The sequence below is a fragment of the Boleophthalmus pectinirostris genome, unplaced genomic scaffold, assembly GCF_026225935.1.
Source record: "Boleophthalmus pectinirostris isolate CB_2022bp ecotype Guang Dong unplaced genomic scaffold, ASM2622593v1 HiC_scaffold_20, whole genome shotgun sequence".
Classification (NCBI taxonomy): domain Eukaryota; kingdom Metazoa; phylum Chordata; class Actinopteri; order Gobiiformes; family Gobiidae; genus Boleophthalmus; species Boleophthalmus pectinirostris.
In genome coordinates, this window is record NW_026571153.1 from 1,227,942 (window position 1) to 1,251,889 (window position 23,948).

General features: G+C 42.9%; 1 protein-coding gene across 1 annotated transcript in view; it reads left to right on the top strand.

Moving 5' to 3' along the window:
* LOC110170343 (FHF complex subunit HOOK interacting protein 1A-like) overlaps nt 1-19,635 on the top strand; it is a 39,553-nt gene extending 19,918 nt beyond the window's left edge. The window contains 11 exon segments of the mRNA XM_055156788.1: nt 250-306; nt 2,658-2,744; nt 5,298-5,465; nt 5,573-5,652; nt 6,595-6,737; nt 6,961-7,072; nt 9,107-10,076; nt 10,111-10,411; nt 12,820-13,001; nt 15,865-15,985; nt 19,397-19,635. Of these exon segments, the coding sequence (XP_055012763.1) occupies nt 250-306; nt 2,658-2,744; nt 5,298-5,465; nt 5,573-5,652; nt 6,595-6,737; nt 6,961-7,072; nt 9,107-10,076; nt 10,111-10,411; nt 12,820-13,001; nt 15,865-15,985; nt 19,397-19,590 (2,415 nt within the window). The 3' untranslated portion in view covers nt 19,591-19,635.
* The last annotated feature ends 4,313 nt before the right edge of the window (nt 19,636-23,948 follow it).

Genomic DNA, 23,948 nt, shown 5'->3' on the forward strand with positions numbered 1-23,948 from the left:
TGCCCCTGACCTCACAACAGCACCTACAACCTCACAACAACACCCACAACCTCACAGCAACAGGACCCCCTGACCTCACAACAACACCCACAACCTCACAACAACACAGAACAGATCACAACGTAAAATTGTAGATTTTGTTTTGTAGGAAACATTTTAAATCACAATTCTTCGTATAAAGTCTGTGTAATTCTTCTTCTAAATCCATTTCAACTTTGTCATGATTTTATTTTGTGTGTTTGTCGTCAGGTTCCAGCGTTGGTTCACTTCCTGCTCTCTTTAGACTTCTGCAGCGCCGTCACTAAGGTAACGCACACACGTTTACAGGGGGAAGTATAGTTCTGCAAAAGTCCCGCTCTAGTCCTGGTCTAATAAAGGTCTGGTCCCGGTCTAATCACAGTCTAGTCCTGGTCTAGTCCCGGTTTACTCCCAGTCTCGGTCTAGTCTCAGTCCAGTCCTGGTTTAGTCCTGGTCCGGTCCTGGTTTAGTCCTGGTCCTGGTTTAGTCCTGGTCCGGTTTAGGTCCTGGTCCTGGTCTTGGTTTAGTCCTGGTCCGGTCCCTTGGTTTAGTCCTGGTCCTAGTCCTGGTTTAGTCCTGGTCCTGGTCCTGGTTTAGTCCTGGTCCTCTAGTCCTGGTCTAGTCCTGGTCCTAGTCCTGGTTTAGTCCTGGTCCGGTCCTGGTCCTGGTCCTGGTCTTAGTCCTGGTCCGGTTAGTCCTGGTTTAGTCCTGGTCTAGTCCTGGTCCTGGTCCTGTCCTGGTCTTAGTCCTGGTCTAGTCCTGGTTTAGTCCTGGTCCTAGTCCTGGTCCTGGTTTAGGTTTTGGTTTAGTCCTGGTCTAGTCCTGGTTTAGTCCTGGTCCGGTCTGGTCCGGTTTAGTCCTGGTCCGGTCTAGTCCTGGTCTCCTGGTTTAGTCCTGAGTCCTGTGGTGGTTTATCCTGGTCTATTGGTCATGTTCTGTTCATCCTGTTTGTTTCTCGTTCTGGTTCTGGGGTTTTTCTTCCTGATAATAACGTCGCTGCGTCTCTGGATACTCGTCCCTGATTGGTCGACGCTGTGTGTCTGACGTGAAAAGTTCAGCATTTTCAACTTCTTGACGCTGACGCCTCGGACGCGCGTCTAGAGCGTCGACGCCAAAACGCTCAAGACGCGCCGCAAAAACGCAGGACGCTCTAGTCGCGTCCACATCGACTTTACGTAGAAACTGGACGCTTTGACGCTTTGGTGTGAACGAACCTTTAGTCCAACAGAATCTGAACCGCAGCTGTAAAACGTAAACACATATGCACAAAGCTGCATTAAACACATTATTTCTCAATATATATTGGAAGAAAGGAAAGTCGAGTACAGAAAATATGTGTAGTGCGGTGGTAGAGACGACCAATCACAGCCCTTTTCGTCTGCGTCGCTTCGTCCGCTGTCCGTATTGTTTCGACACGTAGTTATAACATTTTGGAAGTGCACGTCGGTCGACACAGACGCTCCGTGTAGGAGGTTCACGTCGACACAGACTCTCGATTTGATGCTGGACCATAAATCGGCCTTAAAGGTTGTATAGAGGATTTTCCAAGGAACGAGAAATCCAGCGACTGTTTGTCCTTTTTCAAATGTTGATTGCGTGAAACCACCTCCCCTCCCCCACAGCTCCTACGTAGAAACACCTCCTCCCTCCTCCTCCTTACGCCAGAAAGTCCTCATCGTTGTAAACAACTAACTACAGTGTTGGTGAGGCAAGGTGGAGAAGTGAGGAGCGGGGGGAGGGGGTGCGTGGAGATTCCGTGCGCGGAGAAGAAGTGATGAGCAGGGAGAAGAACGGAGCGAGGAGCGAGGAGCGAGGAGAGGAGAGGAGAGGTGCAGAGAAGGGTGCACGGAGATTCAGTGTGAATGAAGCTACTACTACAACACGCAGCAGCAAGTGGACTCTTTCTTTGCATTGAAAATTACGTTTTCAGACATAGGATATCACATTCGTGTCCTGAAAAACGTTTGTGTAGCTCTTGGAAATAAAGTACGTTTTCATAATAAGCAGAAGTTTCCTGTCCAGGAGTAATTTGTGGACCAGTGGTTCAGTCTTTAGACCCTTCGTCTGCTTCAGTCGCGCCATCGCTGGAATGAATCTACAAGAATCACCTTAGTTTGGCTTCGCTGCTTTTCCCCTTGTCTTCTTCTTTCAGCGACCTCAAAAACAGACTTTCTTTTGGGGCGAACTGCTCCTGGATTCTTGTCGCCATCGCAACAAACTTTGTGCAAACTGCGAGGAAGATATAGGTCAAAAAAGCCGCTAAGAACTGTTGCGTTGGTGGCGTAAACAGCGTCTGTGTCGTACGTAAACCAAGTCAGTTACACTAGAAACGTAGGGAGTTTGATTGACAGCCTGTCAGCTCACAGATAACGAGGCAGTGTCGTTATCTATTGGCAAATGTTTATCTGTCCCCACCACGTCCAGAGTTGATGAATTTTTATTCTCTTTTTTTTGGGCATCATAATTACAAGGCGACTGCATCTATAATCTATCACTGACAATCTTGAAACAAAAAAAAAATCCTCCATACAACCTTTAATACTACTGACACTTTACAATGGGGTGCTCTACATGTATCTCTATGGTGGAATGTTTAGGAGTTACCCTCTCTCTCTCTTTCTCTTTCTCGTTTCTTTCAGGTGGCTCATCCGTCCGTTCGTTCTCAGCTTCTCTCTTACATCTATAACGGTTTCCTGGTGCCTGTTCTGGCTCCTGCTCTGCACAAGGTTTGTACGAGTCACTCACACCGACTCTTCATCTGAGTTTTACTGAAAACAACTTCTGTTTCCACACGAGAGTTTTGGAGAGGAGACGTCGTCTTATCTGAGCAGCTGTGGTTTGGATCATCTCAGGTTTGGACGGAGGTTTTTTCTCGCTCTCTGGTCCGATTTCAGTCTCTTCTGGATTCAAACAGAACGTAAAAGGGACGGGAAGTTTACTTTTAAAATGTAATCCCCTACAGATTACAGATTACATACACCAAAATGTAGTTTGTAACGTAATCCATTAAATTACTTAAAGTGAGTAACGTAATCTGATTACTTTAATCTGATTTACTCTGGTTTAGATCTAGTTTAGACCTGGTTTTAGTCCTGGTTTAGGCCTGGTTTAGACCTGGTTTAGATCTAGTTTAGACCTAGTTTTAGTCCTGGTTTAGACCTGGTTTAGACCTGGTTTAGATCTAGTTTAGACCTGGTTTTAGTCCTGGTTTAGACCTGGTTTAGATCTAGTTTAGATCTAGTTTAGTTTCCGGCAATGATTGGAATTACCGAAAAAAGAAAAAAAAAAAAAAAAAGAGGAATAGCCCAAAATGTGAAAACAGTAAAATCCCTCTGTGTAATCCATTTATTTCAACAAAGTAACTGTAATCCAATTCCCACTCACTGAAACAGTAACTGTAACTGAATACAGTTACTCATCATTTGTACTCTGATTACTCCGGCACATGTAATCTGTTACTCCCCGACACTGACCGTGTTATATAACGTAAACAGAACTTTGTAGAGCAAGAAACGTCAGCGGCGGCGGCGGCGGCGGCGCGGCGGCGGCGGCGGCGGTGGGCGATGATGGTGGCAAATCTGTGCAGTGTTTCCCACAGAAAATAGTTTAGTCAAGGTGGTGAGCGGGAGTGAGGTGTGACCTTAGGACCGGTGCTTTTCTTTCCACTAAACAGCCTGATATTTTACCTGCCTTTTCCTGTCCATTACTGTAGACCACAGGTGCCAAACATACGGCCCGGGGGCCGGATCCGGCCCTCCAAGACCTTTAATCTGACCCTCGGCTGATTTTCTACTCAAATATTTTAATGATATTTTCTATTAAAATCTTGTTAATTTTGTGTGGTGTTTATCACAGCAGCGTCTCCAGCGTCTCTGTACGTGGCCCCTCCCACCAGAGCAGCACAAATGAAGACTTGTCTCTTTCCAAACGCTCTTAAAGGACGATCGTTTTGACTGTTGACCGTGACACCCTCATCAGAAAAATGTCCAACATGAGAAAAGTGGAGCCGAGTGCAGGATTTTACAACAAAAATTGACTTATTCCTATTTGCAAACAAGTTAATTTTAAAACATTGTGTTGAAATTGTATTTTTTTTCATAATATTATAATATTTTGTTAAAGAAAGAGTTCATCAATTAAAAAAGATTTCTGTAATAGATTTGCGTTTCTCTGCACAAATATTTGAACTTATTGCTATTTTTTGGGTAAATATTCCATGAGTTTTCTGATCCGGCCCCTTTAGGATCAGAGTCGGTTGGATACGACCCCAAGACCAAAATGAGTTTGACTCTCCTGCTGTAGACTAAAGAAAACCAAACCTACAAACGCATCGGTCGCCTTGATAAGAACCGAACAAGTGCAGCCCGTCTTAATCAAACAGAATATATGGGCAAGCAGTTGGCAGGACACTCACTTTAGATGAATAATTATAATTAACTATCTTACCTTCACATGTCCTTCACGCGACGGTGTCCAGATAATTATCTTCTCGTCTGAAAAAAATAAAAAAAATGTTGTGATGATAGGTGGCGCAGTAACATATTTAACCAACAGATGCCGCTATTCAGCCTCATCGCAGCGCGGCCTCACTGTCTATTCATGCAGGGGTGAAGGGTCGTTTTTTTTTTTCTTTTTTTTTTTATTTCGTAGGGACGTAGTCAAGGTGAGCGCCCTAACTATAAAGCGCTTCAGGAAACACTGGATTGCAAAACCGTCTAAATTGGTTTATGGACATGTTTCCTCTCCAGCACAACACTTGTTTGGTTTTATTCGGCGCAAGTTGGATACGTCGGTTTGACAGGTTTGCCGTGATTGGCTCAAAAGAAGCCGGTGGGCGGGCACTTCGGGGTCGTCCCTCCTTTTTCTAAACGTTTCCAGAGGGAGACTGTGCAGAACTGAGCTCAGAGCGACACACGGATCAGTCCGGAGTAAATCTGGTCACATAAACAAGCCTGAAGAAGTGTAATACTCTCTTTAAAGATACATTGTGTCACTTTTCTGGTGGAGGTTCCGTCAAATGCTTAAGTTCCAGGTCAGATCTGTGGAGAGGCGACCCCGCTCACAGTCACAATGTCTTGTTTTTCGAGGGATTTTTGAGCCGTAAAACCTGCACCTGTGATTGAATAAATGTAAAGTGGAGCTGTTTGGTGGAACGTTCCAGGCAGAGATGTGACGTGTCCGTAGAAACGAGCACAACTTGGCTCAAATTGTAAGATCCCAGAGTGTGACTTGATGTCGTCTCTCGTCTCGTGTGTGTTCGCTCGTCGTCGTCGTTTCAGTCGACGGTGGAGGAGGTGATGACCACGACGGCGTACCTGGACCTGTTCCTGCGCTCGGTCTCCGCCCCGGCTCTGCTCCAGACCTTCCTGTCCTTCGTCCTGCTCCACACCCACGACCAGGTGCACGTCCTGGACACGCTGGTGAGCCGCGTCAACACCCCCTTCCAGGTACCTGCTCCCGGAAAGTTCCACAGTGCCGCTTTAACGCAACCCCCCCTCAGGACAAAAGTGTGAAAGTCTCTCCGTCTGTGTTTGTTTGTTTGTGTTTGTTTCAGTTGGGGACAGTGTCTCTGTCTCTGTTCCGGACGCTCATCGGGTTTTTCTGTGAGGACGTCATGCTCCAGCTCGTCTTCAGGTGATTAAACTTCATTCATTAAAGGTTGTATGGAGGATTTTTTTTTTGTTTCAAACTGTCAGTCAAAGATTAAAATACCATTACAGAGACGCAGCAGCTTTGTAATTATGATGACCAAAAAAAAAAGAACAAAAATCTATCAACTGTGGACGTGTTGAGGCCAGATAAACATCAGCCAATAGAAAACGAGGCTCCCTCATTTTCTATTGGCTGTTAGGTTGTCAATCAAACTCCCTAGTGTAACTGACTCGTCGGAGCGCGGGGATTACGTGGTTTACGCAGCGGTTCTTAGAGGCTTTTTCGAAACTGTTGCTTCCTCGCATTTCGCACAAAGTTTGTCGCGACGGCGGACGAGAATCCACGACCGGTTCGCCGCAAAAGAAAGTCCGTTTTTGAGGTCGCTGAAAGAAGAAGAGAAGAGGAAAAGGAGCAAAGCCAAACTGAGGTGATTCTTGGAGATCTCGTCCAGCGATGGCGCGACCGAAGCAGACGAAGGGTCTAAAAACTGACGCGTCGGTCGCTGAATTACTTCTAGACAGGAAACTTCAACAGTGATTCTGAACGCGCACAAGGACTGTCGCTGTATTTCTCTTCCCTTAAAAAAATCCTCTATACAACCTTTAATGGACCTGACTGTTCTGCGTTGTTGCTAGGGATGTCCTGATCAAATTTTTTTGTCCCCAAGTCCGAGTCCTTTGATTCTGAGTATCTGCCGATAACGAGTCCTGATCCGATACTTCAATAAAACATTATGAAATGAACTAAGAGCAAAGAATCAGATCCAGGATGTTTGTGTCTGATGTGTTGTTGTGTTGTTGTGCGTCTGTTGTGTGTCTGATGTGTGTTGTGTGTCTGATGTGTTGTTGTTGTTGTTGTGTCTGTTGTGTGTCTGTTGTGTGTCTGATGTGTCTGTTGTGTGTCTGGTGTGCTGTTGTGCGTCAGGTTCCTGGCCCCGTGTCCGTCCTTGAGTCGACCCACAGGCTGCAGCTCCAGCGCAGAGTCTCTCCTGCAGCTGCTGCCGTCCTGGTGTCGTCCTCACAGTCGCCTGCACAACACCGAGCACCTGCACTGGCCCAAAGGAACACGTACGTACCACCAGGGGGCAGCGCTGGGCTAGTCCTGGCTTAGTTCTGATTTGTAGCTTTGTTGTGTCTGTTTTACTTTTGGGTTCAGTTTGTTTTTTGTTTTTTTATCTTAATGTCATTATTTATTTTGTTTGTTTTTAGTTAAAAAACTGAAGAAACCATTTGTATTTTAAATAAGTTGTATCAGGTGAATACAGCGGGTGATACTTCCTTCTTCTTTCAGATCCGTCTGTGTCGGATGTGGTCGGTTTTTGTCGCAGTTCAGACTTTCTGATGGACGTGAATTATCTCCATTATCTGATTGACGCTCGGCAGAACATCTCCTCTGCCCACAGGTCTGAACACACAAATCTACAAATGTGCTTCTTCAGACGTCAACAGTCCTTCACCGGACTCACACACGACACACTGATTTGTCACTGAGTTGAGTTCTACACATTCTCCATCTGAACGACTCTGACTGAAAAAGCGTTGGCAAATGTTGGAAAATAGACTCATGTGAACTTTAAGCCATGTTATAATGTTGTTAGTCCTGGTTTAGTCCTGGTTTAATCCTGGTTTAGACCTGATTTAGACCTGGTTTAGTCTTTGGTTTAGTCTTTGGTTCAGTCCTGGTTTAGACCTGGTTTAGTCTTTGGTTTAGTCTTTGGTTTAGTAGACCTGGTTTAGACCTGGTTTAGTGGGTTTAGTCTTTGGTTTAGTCTTTAGACCTGGTTTAGACCTGGTTTAGTCCTTTGGTTTAGACCTGGTTTAGACTGGTTTAGTCTTTGGTTTAGTTTTAGACCTGGTTTAGTCTGGTTTAGTCTTTGGTTTAGACCTGGTTTAGACCTGGTTTAGTCTTTGGTTTAGTCTTTGGTTTAGTCTTTGGTTTAGTCCTGGTTTAGACCTGGTTTAGACCTGGTTTAGACCTGGTTTAGTTTTAGTCTTTGGTTTAGTCTTTGGTTCAGTCCTGGTTTAGACTAGGTTTAGACCTGGTTTAGACCTGGTTTAGTCTTTGGTTTAGTCTTTGGTTCAGTCCTGGTTTAGACCTTGGTTTAGACTCTGGTTTAGACCTGGTTTAGTCTTTGGTTCAGTCTTTGGTTTAGACCTGGTTTAGACCTGGTTTAGTCTTTGGTTTAGTCTTTGGTTTAGACCTGGTTTAGACCTGGTTTAGTCTTTGGTTTAGTCTTTGGTTCAGTCCTGGTTTAGACCTGGTTTAGACCTGGTTTAGTCTTTGGTTTAGTCTTTGGTTCAGTCCTGGTTTAGACCTGGTTCACCTTAGTTTGGCTTCGCTCCTTTTCTCCTTCTCTTTTTCTTTCAGCGACCCCATAAACGGACTTTCTTTTGCGGCGAACTGGTCGTTGATTCTCGTCTCCTGTCGCGACAAACTTTGTGCCAGATTGCAAGGAAGCTTCAGTTGGAAAAAAAAAATGCTCAGAACCACTGCGTTGCTGTGTTTTTATTAAACCAACAGTTAGTTTGAACATTATACAAACGGGAAAATAAAATAAATGCAAAGTGCTGCTTGGTAAAACTAATAAATTAAATAAAATATTCTCAAATAATCAACAAATGTTTGAAATATTATAAAAAATAAATTCCTTGCAAACAGTAAACAAAACTTTTCAAAAAGTAAAGTGCAGCACGAACAGTTCCAGATTTTTGGACAGAAAAACAAACTCGTCGACAGAGCAGGTACTGAAAGTAAACTTCGGCTCGGGTCAGAGGTTGTGTTTTTTTGCGTAGTTTTGCAGGATTGTTGTGGTTCAGAGGGACGTGGTCAAGTCGGGGGGCAGTTGTTCTGAAGGCGTCGCTCTAACTATAAAGCGCTGCAGGAAACTCTGAACCAATCACGGACGAGTTCCATCGTGAATATTGAAGAGTCGAGCCTCCGTTGACCTGCACGTGTAGAGGACGACTGTAAACACACAGATTACACAATCTCACAAACCTGCACCGAACCAAACGTCCTAAAACTGAAACGGAAACGGTTCAGCACAAACACACTTTACACTCTCCGTACAACCTTTAAGTTTTGTCCTAATGTTGTTTCCTCGTCAAAATCAGAGCTGGAGTTGTGTTTGTTTCATTCAAATATTTGAGTAACTCTTTATTCTGAGTCTGTTTACGTCTCCAAAGCTCCAAACGCTCTGTTCAGGAGAGATCGGTGAAGAAATTCCAGAGTTTGAAATGATCCAAATGATTCTAGTGAAGGTGTGTGGAGTTTAAAAACACTAGTGGAGCTTTTACTGTATCACCACATGATGACATCACAAGATGGAACAGAGTTTTTTCAGAGTTCAGCCTAAATCTGCGGGGAAACAAAGATCAGAAAATGGCGTAGTCTGGGCGCTTTAAGATGTGTGACTCTTCTTTTCTTTTCGTTTCAGCGCGTGTCAGTCGTGGTCGGCTCCTTACGACGGTTCAAATCCTTCGCCTGAGGTTTTCCGCTCTGAGACTCCGGGGATCTTCATCGAGGGCGAGGAGGAAGAGGACGGAGACATTTTACCACGTCCCGAAAACATCTCCGTTTATTCTTCCGCCGCGACGCCTCCTCCCTCGCTCCTCTCGCCCACGCCGTCCTCCGCAGACGCGACGCCCAACGGGAACCAGGCGACCCGGTCCGGCTCCGCGCTCGAGCTCGAATGGGACGAACTTTTTGACGACGAAAATCCGGCAAAAAGTTTAGAGGAACCGCAGAAGAGCTCGACTCCACCCGAACATATCCAGGAGATGCGGCGGAACGCGATCAGGCTCGTCCGCGGCTCGTACGTGGAGGAGGCGGAGTTTCAGGACGACTTTTTGGTTTACGACCTGGTGGCGCAGAAAGACACCGACGCCGAGAGAGTTTCATCGACGAGTAAGCGAAACGACACGGAGAACGCGCAAAAAACAGCGTCGCCGGCGAAGAACACTTTAGCGACTATGCTGGCGACGACCGGAAAAAGCGTTTTGGAGACCGTGAACAGCATCATGTCGACGAGACGGAGGAGCGAAGACACGGGAACGGACGATAAAACGGGAAGCGAAGTTCAAAACGCGCCAAAAAGTCACTACGTTCTGACCAATGGCTTCACCGTGAGCAATAACGTGTTTGACATCGAGAACAAACACGAGTATAATTTGCTGTGTCTGAATCGTTTGAACAAAGTCGTGGAGGATCGTCCCGTGACCTTCAACGGACACGCGGAAAACGAGACGGAACCGCCAACGGAGACGACGTCCGCAGAGGATCAGAGCGAGGTTGGAGAGGTCGGGGAAGTTGGAGAAGTCGGCGAGGTTGGAGAAGTCGGTGAGGTTGGAGAAGTCGGCGAGGTTGGAGAAGTCGGCGAGGTTGGAGAAGTCGGCGAGGTTGGAGAAGTCGTTGGGGAGAAGTCGGCGAGAAGTCGGCGAGGTTGGCGTCGGCCGCGATGGCTTCGTGTTCCAGTACGAAGAGCTGATGAGGTCCTTGGGGGCCGAGCCGGAGCTGGAGGAGTCGGCGGACGACATGGGGTCGTTCAGGAGGAGGGTGCGAGCGCTGAGGAGGCGACTGCAGCAGGAGGAGGAGGAGGAGGAGATGAAGATGTGCGAGGAGGTGCTGAGATGGACGAGAGGAGACGACGACGACGAGGAGGAGGAGGGAGGAGAGAAGCTGGAGGAGATGGAAGAAGAAGAAGAGGCAAAGAAAAACTCCACCAGCGAGATTCCGTTTACAGGTTTGTAACTCTCAGAAACGCTTTATTAAAGACGTAATTTTGGCGAACACCACGGGAGAATTTGGGTTTTGGCTGCGATTTGCCCCGAGTTTGAGGAGGCGTGTGATTTTGAAGCTGCTGTAGGAATATAGAAATACAAATAGAAGAGGCCGTAAGGAACATCTGTCAATATTATCAGCACAAATTCATTAAAGCAACAGTGTGTAACTTTTTAGACCAAAATAGACTAGAATTTAAGTATGTTTTTTTTTTTTTCATTATGGTTGTGTTTATGGCACTGAAAAACACTGAAAAACACTGAAAAACATGCGTCCTTACTGTGAGCGGGCTCGCATTTCCACAAACGTGACTCTTTCTTTGCCTCCTCCTGCTCGTTTCCATGGAGACGTTGTTTCCTTTGGCTTTAATATTCCGCAGTGTGACGCAAAACGGCTTCAGTCTCGAGTTTTCTCAAGGCTGTCTCAAAAACGTTTTTGGGGCAGCGTTTTGCCGGTGTCTGCGTTTGCGTCGCCGTGGAAACAGCTGAACCTTCCATCATAGACATACATGTAGAACACCTCCAGTATGGAATCAGTTTTGAGTCGAATGGTTCAAAGACGTTTCTAAAACATCAAGCAAAAAAACATAAATCAAAATGCCAAGTAAAAAAAAAAAAAATCTAATAAAAAAGTAAAATGAAATGAGTAAATTTGCAATCAACTTATTTGTGTAATTATGTAAAATCTCTGTTATTTATATCCATGTCTTTCTCAGTTTTGTTTGGTGCCCTTGTCTTTGCTTCTGATTCTTCTTCTCGTTGGACTTTTTGCTTCTGATTCTTCTTCTCGTTGGACTTTTTGCTTCTGATTCTTCTTCTTGTTGGACTTTTTGCTTCTGATTCTTCTTTTTGTTGGACTTTTTGCTTCTGATTCTTCTTTTTGTTGGACTTTTTGCTTCTGATTCTTCTTTTTGTTGGACTTTTTGCTTCTGATTCTTCTTCTCGTTGGACTTTTTGCTTCTGATTCTTCTTCTCGTTGGACTTTTTGCTTCTGATTCTTCTTTTTGTTGGACTTTTTGCTTCTGATTCTTCTTCTCGTTGGACTTTTTGCTTCTGATTCTTCTTTTTGTTGGACTTTTTGCTTCTGATTCTTCTCTCGTTGGACTTTTTGCTTCTGATTCTTCTTTCGTTGGACTTTTTGCTTCTGATTCTTCTTCTCGTTGGACTTTTTGCTTCTGATTCTTCTTCTCGTTGGACTTTTTGCTTCTGATTCTTCTTCTCGTTGGACTTTTTACTTCTGATTCTTCTTTTTGTTGGACTTTTTGCTTCTGATTCTTCTTCTCGTTGGACTTTTTGCTTCTGATTCTTCTTCTCGTTGGACTTTTTGCTTCTGATTCTTCTTTCTTGTTGGACTTTTTGCTTCTGATTCTTCTTCTTCGTTGGACTTTTTGCTTTTTCTGATTCTTCTTCTTCGTTGGACTTTTTTGCTTCTGATTCTTCTTTTGTTGGACTTTTTGCTTCTGATTCTTCTTTTTGTTGGACTTTTTGCTTCTGATTCTTCTTTTTGTTGGACTTTTTGCTTCTGATTCTTCTTCTCGTTGGACTTTTTGCTTCTGATTCTTCTTCTCGTCGGACTTTTTACTTCTGGTTCTTCTTCTTGTCGGACTTTTTGCTTCTGATTCTTCTTCTCGTTGGACTTTTTGCTTCTGATTCTTCTTCTCGTTGGACTTTTTGCTTCTGATTCTTCTTCTCGTTGGACTTTTTGCTTCTGATTCTTCTTCTCGTTGGACTTTTTGCTTCTGATTCTTCTTCTTCGTTGGACTTTTTGCTTCTGATTCTTCTTCTCGTTGGACTTTTTGCTTCTGATTCTTCTTTTTGTTGGACTTTTTGCTTCTGATTCTTCTTCTCGTTGGACTTTTTGCTTCTGATTCTTCTTTTTCTCGTTGGACTTTTTGCTTCTGATTCTTCTTTCTCGTTGGACTTTTTGCTTCTGATTCTTCTTCTCGTTGGACTTTTTTTGGCTTCTGATTCTTCTTTTTGTTGGACTTTTTACTTCTGCTTCTTTTTGTTGACTTTTTGCTCTGATTCTTCTTCTGTTGGACTTTTTGCTTCTGATTCTTCTTCTCGTTGGACTTTTTGCTTCTGATTCTTCTTCTCGTTGGACTTTTTGCTTCTGATTCTTCTTTCTCGTTGACTTTTTGCTTCTGATTCTTCTTCTCGTTGGACTTTTTGCTTCTGATTCTTCTTCTCGTTGAACTTTTTGCTGGGCGGGAGTTTTTATTTGTATATTTTTGTTTGCTCAAACTATAAATGTGTTAAAAAAGTACAGTACAGAGAAAGTACAAGTACAAGAAAGTATGATTACCTAAAACGTGTGCTTACTTCCAGTACTTCACTACTTTGTTCTGTGCCGTGTCGTGGTCGCCCTCAGGTCCGTTCATCAGCGTGCTCCTGTCCCGTCTGGAGAACCTTCTGGAAAACTCCATCTCGGTGAATCTGCTGGTGACGGGGATCCTGGCGCAGCTGGCGTCGTACCCGCAGCCTCTGCTCTGGGGTTTCCTGCTCAACACGGAGACGGACCACGCCCACGCCAACGTGCGCACGCTCTACCAGGTAAACAACGCATTCAAAATATTAACAGATTTTATCATAGTTTGCCAGAAGAACACGGAACATTTGTCAGTGCCCCATGTTGTTGTTCGCGAATTATACTGACGCACACACTTCTGAAGGATGGAGCGTGTTTTTAGAACATCTTACCCGGTCGATTTGCCTCACGTCAGCGCTCTGCTCCTCGCCTTTTCACTCCCTCTCCTCTCCGTGTAGCTCACATCGCCTCGGTCGCGCCGATCGGAAAAACAAGACGAAACGAGAAGCAAAAATTAATCATGAAAACGACATGTGGCTGAAGTTTGACAAATAAAATGCCAAATCCATCTGTGTTTGTCACGTGTGTAAATCCCACAGCAAAACCAGTGAGAGAATGTAACTCCTCGGAATGGGAATGATTAGTTGATTAATCAATAATTGATTTAAGAATTTTATCGATTACGTTCATTTTTAATCAACAAACCGAAGGTAGGTTGCTGTGCGTAGTGGCTTATATTCCACTAAGTCGTGTCCTTTAGTCTGACACAAGTTGAACCACATCAGCAACACAAGAGCAGTTTTTTTTCTCGCTTAATTTATGCAAATGAGTCATGTGGTTTTAAGTTTTGTTTCTGTGAGATTTGAACAAATCTGCATTAAACACATTATAATGTCAAACAGCTGATGTGGCTCTAGAGTCGTTATGTTTATATGTCGTAAAGTTGAATTTATTTATGCAGATTAGTGCAGATAGTAATAATAATGATGATAATTTTAATATAAAAACGTTCATTACGATTAATTGAAAATCAATCATAAATTCTCCCGACGATCGATTAAGAAAATTTTATCAAATGCCCGTCCCTAGTAACTCCAGTTAGGAACTTTTAAAAAGCAAGTTTAATAATCCTCGCCACTTTCTCCACTTTGTTCAGTTTTGTGTAAAGTTCCAGTGGAAGTTTCTCTTAAAGACGAGCGTCTCAAACTGTGGGTCAGGGTCCAGAAAAGAAGCGCAGAGTGTTTCAGTGCAGAACAGTTTGTTTGGATTATTTTAAGTCTAAATAAACATTAATCAGCGAGAATGGAGGCAGATTTATAAAAACATTAATATAAATGTGCCAAAAATAACTGTAAAATACAAATAAATCTCAAAAATGAAAAAGATGGTCTTGATTTGGTCTCGTTGAACCGTGGTCTCGGTCTTGTCCTGGTCTCTGGACCCTGTGGTCTTGGACTGGTCTTGGTCTTGACTTCATTTAGACTTATTAACTTATTAATAGACACACCAGTGCATCCAGTTTGCAAAAAACAAACAAAAAACCCCAAAAACAGCAGGAGCAGGGGCCCTAGAACTCCTTTGTCTATTATTTGGAAATGAAATGTAGTTTATTTTTCCAAGACATTTTTCCAGACATTAAAGAAGCTTCAGTGTTACATTTTTTGTATGTATTTTAATATTGTTTTGTGATTAATTGAGATAAATTCATTACAAAGCCTCTAATTAATTAGATATTTTTTAAAATGAAGTCCCACCCCTAGTTCTTCTGTTGTATTGTGGTTCAGTCGTGTTTTTAAGTTTAATTTAATTTGTTTTACTGCGGTCATGTCCTGTTGTTGTGTGGCTTTTCCAGCAGAGGGCGCCAACCGAGCAACATTACAGTCTGAAACAGGAGTCTCCAACCTGTAGCTCTACAAAATTGGCTAAAATTTAAGCTCTAAACACTTAAATCTATCAGAAAATGACTTAAAAGTGTTGAAATGATGTGTCCATGCAGCGAGATCATTTTACTGGACAAGTTCTTTTAAAATAATCGACCTCTAGATGAAAATGAAGCGTCTGTGCTCAGTGTTTATGGGCTGAAAACAAATTTATAGAAGCTAAGTTTGAGATAAATGAACTTAAAATCAGTTTATGATCAGTGTTTATGGCCTGATAATAAATTCAAAGATGCTAAATTCTAGATAAAAGTTCTTGAAATCAGTGACATGATCGTAGTTTGTCCATTCATACTAATCTAAAAACAAGTGAAGTTTTTTTTGCTTCTTTTAAACATTTATCGCCTAAATTTAAGATTTTCTGACGATTTGAGTCATGGAAGAAATAAATGTGCCAATTTTTAAGATTAAACAACCAATTCAGAACGAGTGAGTCGATAATAAATCTGAAAACAAGTTGAAGAACCTGAAATAATTTTTAAAATCTTGGCCAGATCAGAGAAATTTGTAGTGAGGGATTTTGGAATTATACGTTTTGTGTTTTATAGTCGTCGAACTCTTCCTCTTCTAAGACTCACCCTCTTTTTTTATTTTCTTTATAATCTTTCCAATTTCTTGCAATCGCTAAAACGAAGAGCTTTTCTGCGTTTTTGTTTGTAAAGGAGCTCACTGGAGGCCCCTGATCTAAAAAAAAAAAAAAGAAATTATCACATTAACGTAATACTTTTCTTCATCTATTGGGCGTTTTTGGCGGGTTAAGTGTCTTGCTCAAGGACACAACTAGATTCTGAACTGGTCAGAATGTATTTTAGTGTCATTTTTAAGATTCTGCAACCGACTCAGAACAAGTACGACGATAATAAACCTGAAAACAAGACGAAGAACTTGATATTGAGTTTGAAAATCTTGGCCAGATCAGAGAAAACTGCAGCGTGATGAAGGTGTGTGGAGTTTAAAAACACAGTGGAGCTCTTCATGTAGTAGTGTTTTCAGTTTTGAGAGAAAAACTGGTGTTAAACGTGCAGGTTTGTGAGTTAAACGTGTGAATGAAACAAAACACAACTCCAAAATAGACGAGAAAACAGTGTCATATTTGTATTTAAAGATCTGTTTTCTGTTTGTTGTTTGTCGTTTGTTTGTTGTTTATTGTTCTCGTTGTGGTTCCGTGCAGGTTCTGGTGTCGGTTCGCGCTCAGATCGAGAGGTTCATGTCGCAGAGACCCGAGTACACGGCTCTGGTGACTCAGGCCTGGAGGTTTCTGCTGCTCAAGGACCACGACAAGAAGATCCGAGGTAAAACTTTCTGCTGTTTCTTCACTTTCGACTCTACGCTGACATCACTACGGGGGTGTTCTACATGTTTACAGTGTCCCTATTTACTCAGGACAGTCCCAGTTTTGAGTCTGTGTCTCTTGTCCCAGCACTGATTTGTACCAGTTTGAGTCTACGTTTATACGATGACGGTCTGAACAGAAGAGGCAAAAGTGGCGTCGAATCCGTGTATCATTCATTCATTCGTTTTCAATATAAAACCAAAAATAAGAAAACGAAAAAAACAACCTGGATCAGTCCTGATTCAGTCCGTATGCAGTGCAAAGTTCAGCATCGCAGTCATGGAAGTTACGTAAACGGGAAACGGCCGTTATCCATTTTTTCCATTCTTCATTTAAACACAAAATCGAAAACTGAAAAAATGAATCGTTATCCGTTTTTTTCATTTTGGTTTTGGAGACAAATAGCGAAGAAAACTGTTGTTTTTTCGTTTTCTTATTTTTGGTTTTATATTGAAAAATGAATGAACGAATGATACACGGATTGCGTCGCGTCTTCACTTTTTTATTCGTCGTTTAGTCGAGTGTTTTCAGGAGTAAATCTGCGTTCAAACGGTGACGCAAAAGTGTGTGGAATTGAATTGTGTGTGTTTGTACTTAAATCATCAAGAGCGTCTTTGGACATACACAAGTTTTCACGTCACACGTTTTCATCAGCTCCTCCTTCCACAAAGTCGTCCCACCGTCGACTGGTTCTCCAGGTCTCCTGATGAAACTTTCTTGTTTCAGATCATCTTAACTTGGCTAGATTTGTGTTTTTGCAGCGCGGGGCTCAAAACTGGGACTGTCCCGGGTCAGTAGGGACGTCTGGACACCTTAAATTGTCAATGAAAGTTTAAAACACCATTACAGAGACGCAGCAGCTTTGTAATTATGATGACCAAAAAAAAAAAAGAATGAAAATCCATCAGCTGTGGACGTGTTGAGGCCAGATAAACATCAGCCAATAAAAAATGAGACTCCCTCTTTTTTTATTGGCTGTTGGGTCGTCAATCAAACTCCCTACGTTTCTAGTGGAACTGACTCGTCGTCGCGCGGGGATTTCGTGGTGTACAGGGCGGTTCTTAGAGGCTTTTTCAAACTGTAGCTTCGTCGCAATTCGCACAAAGTTTGTCGCGATGTCGGACGAGAATCCACGACCGGTTCGCCGCCAAAGAAAGTCAGTTTTTTGAGGTCGCTGAAAGAAGAAGAGAAGGAGAAAAGGAGCGAAGACAAACTGAGGTGATTCTTGGAGATTCCTTCCAGCGATGGCGCGACTGAAGCAGACGAAGGGTCTAAAAACTGAAGACGAGTCGGTCGCTAAATTATTTCTAGACAGGAAACTTCAACAGTAATTCTGAACTGGCTGTAAACAAACGTGATTTCTAGAGTAAAGAGACGGGACGAGATGTTTCTACTGAGGAGCTGTGGAGGAGGAAGGTGGTGTCACACATGCACAACATTTGAAAAATTATTTCTCTTCCCTTAAAATATCCTCTATACAACCTTTAAACCACCACCTTAAACCCGGGGCTGTTCTAGTTTCTGATTTTAAACCTTCAGTCACCTTAAACCTGAATGAAAAATGTAAAAGTTCGTCAGAAAACTTGAGGAAAAAAAACATAAAATGGATCTGGACGGTGTGGTCTCGGACTGGTCTTGGTCTGATTAGTTCTGTCTTATTTATCTACTCTAGATTTAAGTCTAACTCGAGTAACAGAGCTTCAGACAGAGCAGTGCCTCCAGTTAGAATCACACCTACAGAAAATGTGAATGAAATCAGCCACAAAGGATCAACAGAAACTTGACACTGAAGAAAATAAAACATGGTAACACTTTATAATTACACCTTACTTAGCCTTAATAAAGCATGAACAAAGACTTAATTAATAATGAACAAAGATTTAATTAATAATAATTCACGCTTAGTAAATGTTTAATAAAGCATAATTTGTCTTCACTTTAGAAAAGCTCTCAAAAAGACTTAACAGATAACAGCTGCCTGAATTATCATTGCATTACATTATAAGTAAATCATTCTCTCATAGCTTATTAATGATTAATAAATGCTCAAATGGTTAGTTCATGAGTAATTAAGTATGAAATAATTATGAGTATTTACAGAACAGGCAAATTAAATGCAAGTGCTAATTAAGGTAGTAATTAAGTAGTTACTAAGCATGAATCATTATTAATTAAGTCTTTGTTCATTATTAATTAAGCCTTTGTTCATGCTTTATTAAGGCTAAATAAGGTGTAGTTATTATAAAGTGTTACCAAAAACATAAAAACATAAACACATAAACAGGACAATTTGATCTTTCCTGAATTTTGATTTGCTCCTTTGATTAATTTCAACATTAATAATAATAATATGATAATAATAATCATCATCATCATATTTAAATAAATGTCAAATAAATAAATAGTTGTTGTCATGACGATCTGCAGCGTCTGGATTCATTATGTCACTGTGAGGACCTCTAGTGGACTTTTGTGTGAAGTGCAACGTGAAGCAGCCAGAGCCAAAGTGCAGCTTTAAAAGTAAAAAAAAAAAAAAAAAAAGTTGTGTAGTTTCTTCTTCAAATACATTCCTCGACTTGATCATGTTTTATAAAAGCTAACTGGAGGCACCACTCTGTCTGAAGCTCTGAGTCAGATTACACTTTTAGTTTAAAATCAAACTCCTTAATCCATGAACACTGAAACGTGCTCTTAAAATTCATTTGGTGTTTTTTTAAATTTTTTTATTCAGTTTTCAGACGATTTTAAAGGTGCATGGTGTAACTTTCCTGGCAGAGCGTCCGTCATCTGCTCGTCTCCGTGGAGATAGTTGCAGTAAATGCCGTACTGTGGAATATTTCAGGAACAAAAAACAGTGGTGGACCCTCTGCCGGGAAAGTTACACAGTGCACCTTTAAAATGTCTGTGTCTGCTAATGTGTGCGCTGCATCTCCGTGGTAACCGCTGAACGTTCGTGCACACACACGTCCATGTAGAACACCCCCAGCGCGACGTCAGGGCGAAGCGTCAGCAGCACCAGATCAGATTTTCACTTTTAAACCAGTTGCTGAAATTTGAAGTGTTCATTTTCAATCTGTTTCAAATTTAAAATAAAAACGTCACTTTTAAGATTAGTATGATTAAATCTGAGCGTTTATTTTGTTATTATATTAATATTGTTGTGATTATTATTTATTTGTGCAGCTCTTTGGGTTATAAAACGTGCGACAGAAATAAAATGATTGGAACTAAAATTCAAAATAAAAACAATACAAACATGTTTTTTCAGAGTTAAAAAAATTCAAAAAATTCCATCAGATTTACAATTTTTCATAAACCTGAATGAGTTTTCCTGTCACAGTCTGAGAAACGGCGTCTTTATGTGTTTCAGAGCTCGTGGAGTCGGGTGCGACCGGAGCGGACCTGCCCCTGCCGAACGGCTCCTGCCCCCTGCCCCTGCCGCCCTGCCCCCCCATCCCGCCCCAGGCCCAGAGCGCCGTCTACGCCATCGTCCTCTACGCCGAGTTTCTCAAAGAGCTGGCGGCGCTGGCGCAAGAGCACAGCATCGGCCACCGGCGAGACTGAAACGTGAAGCGGGAAAAACACGAAACGAGACTGAAACGTGAAGCGGAAAAACACGAAACGAGACTGAAACGTGAAGCGGGAAAAACACGAAACGAGACTGAAACGTGAAGCGGAAAACACGAAACGAGACTGAAACGTGAAGCGGGAAAAACACGAAACGAGACTGAAACGTGAAGCGGGAAAACACGAAACGAGACTGAAACGTGAAGCGGGAAAAACACGAAACGAGACTGAAACGTGAAGCGGGAAAAACACGAAACGAGACTGAAACGTGAAGCGGAAAAAAACACGAAACGAGACTGAAACGTGAAGCGGGAAAAACACGAAACGAGACTGAAACGTGAAGCGGGAAAAACACGAAACGAGACTGAAACGTGAAGCGGAAAAAACACGAAACGAGACTGAAACGTGAAGCGGGAAAAACACGAAACGAGACTGAAACGTGAAGCGAAAAAACACGAAACGAGACTGAAACGTGAAGCGGGAAAACACGAAACGAGACTGAAACGTGAAGCGGGAAAAAAAACACGAAACGAGACTGAAACGTGAAGCGGGAAAAACACGAAACGAGACTGAAACGTGAAGCGGGAAAACACGAAACCAGACTGAAACGTGAAGCGGGAAAAACACGAAACGAGACTGAAACGTGAAGCGGGAAAAAAACACGAAACGAGACTGAAACGTGAAGCGGGGAAAAACACGAAACGAGACTGAAACGTGAAGCGGGAAAAACACGAAACGAGACTGAAACGTGAAACGGGAAAACACGAAACGAGACTGAAACGTGAAGCGGGAAAAACACGAAACGAGACTGAAACGTGAAGCGGAAAAACACGAAACGAGACTGAAACGTGAAGCAAGAAAACACGAAACGAGACTGAAACGTGAAGCGGGAAAACACGAAACGAGACTGAAACGTGAAGCGGGAAAACACGAAACGAGACTGAAACGTGAAGCGGAAAAACACGAAACGAGACTGAAACGTGAAGCGGGAAAACACGAAACGAGACTGAAACGTGAAGCGGGAAAAACACGAAACGAGACTGAAACGTGAAGCGAAAACACGAAACGAGACTGAAACGTGAAAAAAAAAAACACGAAACGAGACTGAAACGTGAAGCAAGAAAACACGAAACGAGACTGAAACGTGAAGCGGGAAAAACACGAAACGAGACTGAAACGTGAAGCAAAAACACGAAACGAGACTGAAACGTGAAGCGGGAAAAAAACGAAACGAGACTGAAACGTGAAGAGAGACTGAAACATTTTTATAATTTATTGTGTCAGATCTTTAATTTATTATTCTGAATTTGAGTTTTCATTTTGTATAATTTACGCTCGAATATTTTGTCAAACTTTTACCGAAGCGTTACAAGTGTCAAAAAAATATGCAAATGTTTTTATGTATTTATTTTATTTAAAGTTTTAAAAATATGTTTGAAGTCCACACACGTTTCATTTTGACGTCACATGGGGACTCCAGGGACGTAAGTGCAATAAAAACAAACTGTGAAAATAAACTCTGCTCTTTTTTAAATTTATTTATTTTGTAAGTATAAATATCGGAGGTAAATTACAAATTGCACATTCAGAGTTTTTATTTTTGTCTTGTCTTTGTGGGTCTTTCAGATCTTAAAGGTTGTATGGAGGATTTTTTTTTTGTTTTTTTTGTTTCAAGTTGTCAGTGATAGATTATAGATGCAGTCGCCTTGTAATTATGATGACCAAAAAAAAGAGAATAAAAATTCATCAACTCTGGACGTGGTGGGGACAGATAAACATTTGCCAATAGATAACGACACTGCCTCGTTATCTGTGAGCTGACAGGCTGTCAATCAAACTCCCTACGTTTCTAGTGTAACTGACTTGCCTGCGCCGCCGTTACGTGGTTTATGTACGACTGTCACGCAGTCCACAGACGCAAGACGCACAGACGCTGTTTACTCCACCAACGCAACAGTTCTCAGTGGCTTTTTTGACCTATATCTTCCTCGCAGTTCGCACAAAGTTTGTAAACAAAGAATCCAGGAGCAGTTCGCCGCAAAAGAAAGTCTGTTTTTGAGGTCGCTGAAAGAAGAAGACAAGGGGAAAAGCAGCGAAGCCAAACTAAGGTGATTCTTGAAGATTCATTCCAGCGATGGCGCGACTGAAGCAGACGCAGGGTCTAAAGACTGAAGCACTGGTCCACAAATTACTCCTGGACAGGAAACTTCTGCTTATTATGAAAACGTACTTTATTTCCAAGAGCTACACAAACGTTTTTCAGGACACGAAAGCGATATCCTATGTCTGAAAACGTAATTTTCAAGGCAAAGAAAGAGTCCGCTTGCTGCTGCGTGTTGTAGTTAGTTCATTCGCACTGAATCTCCACGCAACCTTCTCTGCACCCCTTTCCTGCTCCTCTCCCCGCTGCCCGATCCACTCTTCCCCCTGATCCTCACTTCTCCGGGCACGGAATCTCCGCTCACCGCTCCCCTCTCCTCTCTCCTCTCCTCTCCTCCTCTCTCTCTCTCCTCTCTCCTCTCCTCCTCTCCTCTCCCTCTCTCCTCTCTCCTCTCTCCTCTCTCCTCTCCTCTCTCTCTCCTCTCTCTCTCCTCTCTCCCTGCTCCTCACTTCTCGTCCGCGAACGAAATGTCCGCACACCCGCTCCTCACTTCTCCGTCTTGTCTAACCAACACTGTAGTTAGTTGTTTACAAGTCATGTGCAGCGGCTGTAAACAAACCTGTTTGTGGCGTAAGGAGGAGGAGGGAGGAGGTGTTTCTACGTAGGAGCTGTGGTTTCACGCATGAGCAACATTTGAAAAAGGACAAACAGTCGCTGGATTTCTCCTTCCTTGGAAAATCCTCTATACAACCTTTAAATCACGTCTGTTCACACAACTGAACTGAAACTGAACTAAAACTGAACTGAAACTGAACTAAAACTGAATTGAAACTGAACCGGGACTGAAATCCCTGAAATTATTTGTGTCTAAACCTGTAAACAGACGTTAATACTGAGCTTGGTTTAAGTTTGGTCCTGGTTTAGTCCTGGTTTTGTCCTGGTTTGGTTCTGGTTCGTGCTTTTCTCCTGGATTGGTCCTAGTTTAAATCTGATTTGGTTCTGCTTTGGACCTGGTTTAGTCCCAGTTTAGTCCTGGTTTTGTCCTGATTTAGTCCAGGTTTTGTCCTAGTTTAGTCCTAGTTTGATCTTGGTTTTAGGTTTGATTTAGTCCTGGTTTAGACCTAGTTTTGTCCAGGTTTTCTCTTGGTTTGGTCCTGGTTTTATTCTTGGTTTAGATCTGGTTTATTCTTGGTTTAGTCCGTATTTAGTCTTGGTTTAGTCCCAGTTTAGTCCTGGTTTTGTCCTGGTTTTCTCTTGGTTTAGTCCTAGTTTGATCCTGGTTTTAGGTCTGATTTAGTCCTGGTTTAGTCCTAATTTTGTCCAGCTTTTCTCCTGGTTTGGTCCTGATTTTAAGTCTGGTTGGATCAGGGTTTATTCTTGGTTTAGTCCCAGTCTAGTCCTACTTCTGTTTTAGTTTAGTCCTAAGTTAGTCCTGGTTTTCTTCTGGTTTGGTCCTGGTCCTGGTCTTGGTCTTGGTCTTGGTTTCAGTCTTGTTGCAGTCAGGTCTTTCGTGTCGTGGTCTGGTCGTGTTTGGTCCTGGTCCTGGTCCTGGTCCTGGTCCTGGTCTTGGTCTTGGTTTCAGTCTTGTTGCAGTCAGGTCTTTCGTGTCGTGGTCGTGTTTTGGTCCTGGTCTGGTCCCGGTCCTGGTCTTGGTCTTGTTGCAGTCAGGTCTTTCGTGTCGTGGTCGTGTTTTGGTCCTGGTCCTGGTCCTGGTCTTGGTCTTGGTTTCAGTCTTGTTGCAGTCAGGTCTTTCGTGTCGTGGTCGTGTTTTGGTCCTGGTCTGGTCCTGGTCCTGGTCTTGGTCTTGGTCTTGGTTTCAGTCTTGTTGCAGTCAGGTCTTTCGTGTCGTGGTCGTGTTTTGGTCCTGGTCCTGGTCTTGGTCTTGGTTTCAGTCTTGTTGCAGTCAGGTCTTCCGTGTCGTGGTTGTGTTTTGGTCCTGGTCTGGTCCTGGTCCTGGTCTTGGTCTTGGTTTCAGTCTCGTTGCAGTCAGGTCTTCCGTGTCGTGGTCGTGTTTTGGTCCTGGTCTGGTCCTGGTCCTGGTCTTGGTCTTGGTTTCAGTCTCGTTGCAGTCAGGTCTTCCGTGTCGTCGTGTTTTGAAGAGGAGGGTTTTTCCGCGAGCGTGAACAGACCACAAGTCGACTCGCAGCAGATCTGCACGATGGAGACGCTGCTCCTCTGCCTCTGCACCTCAGGCAAGTCCTCTCTCTGTCCCCGACGACCTAAAGCTCCACTCTGGAACTTTTCTGCTTCTGTC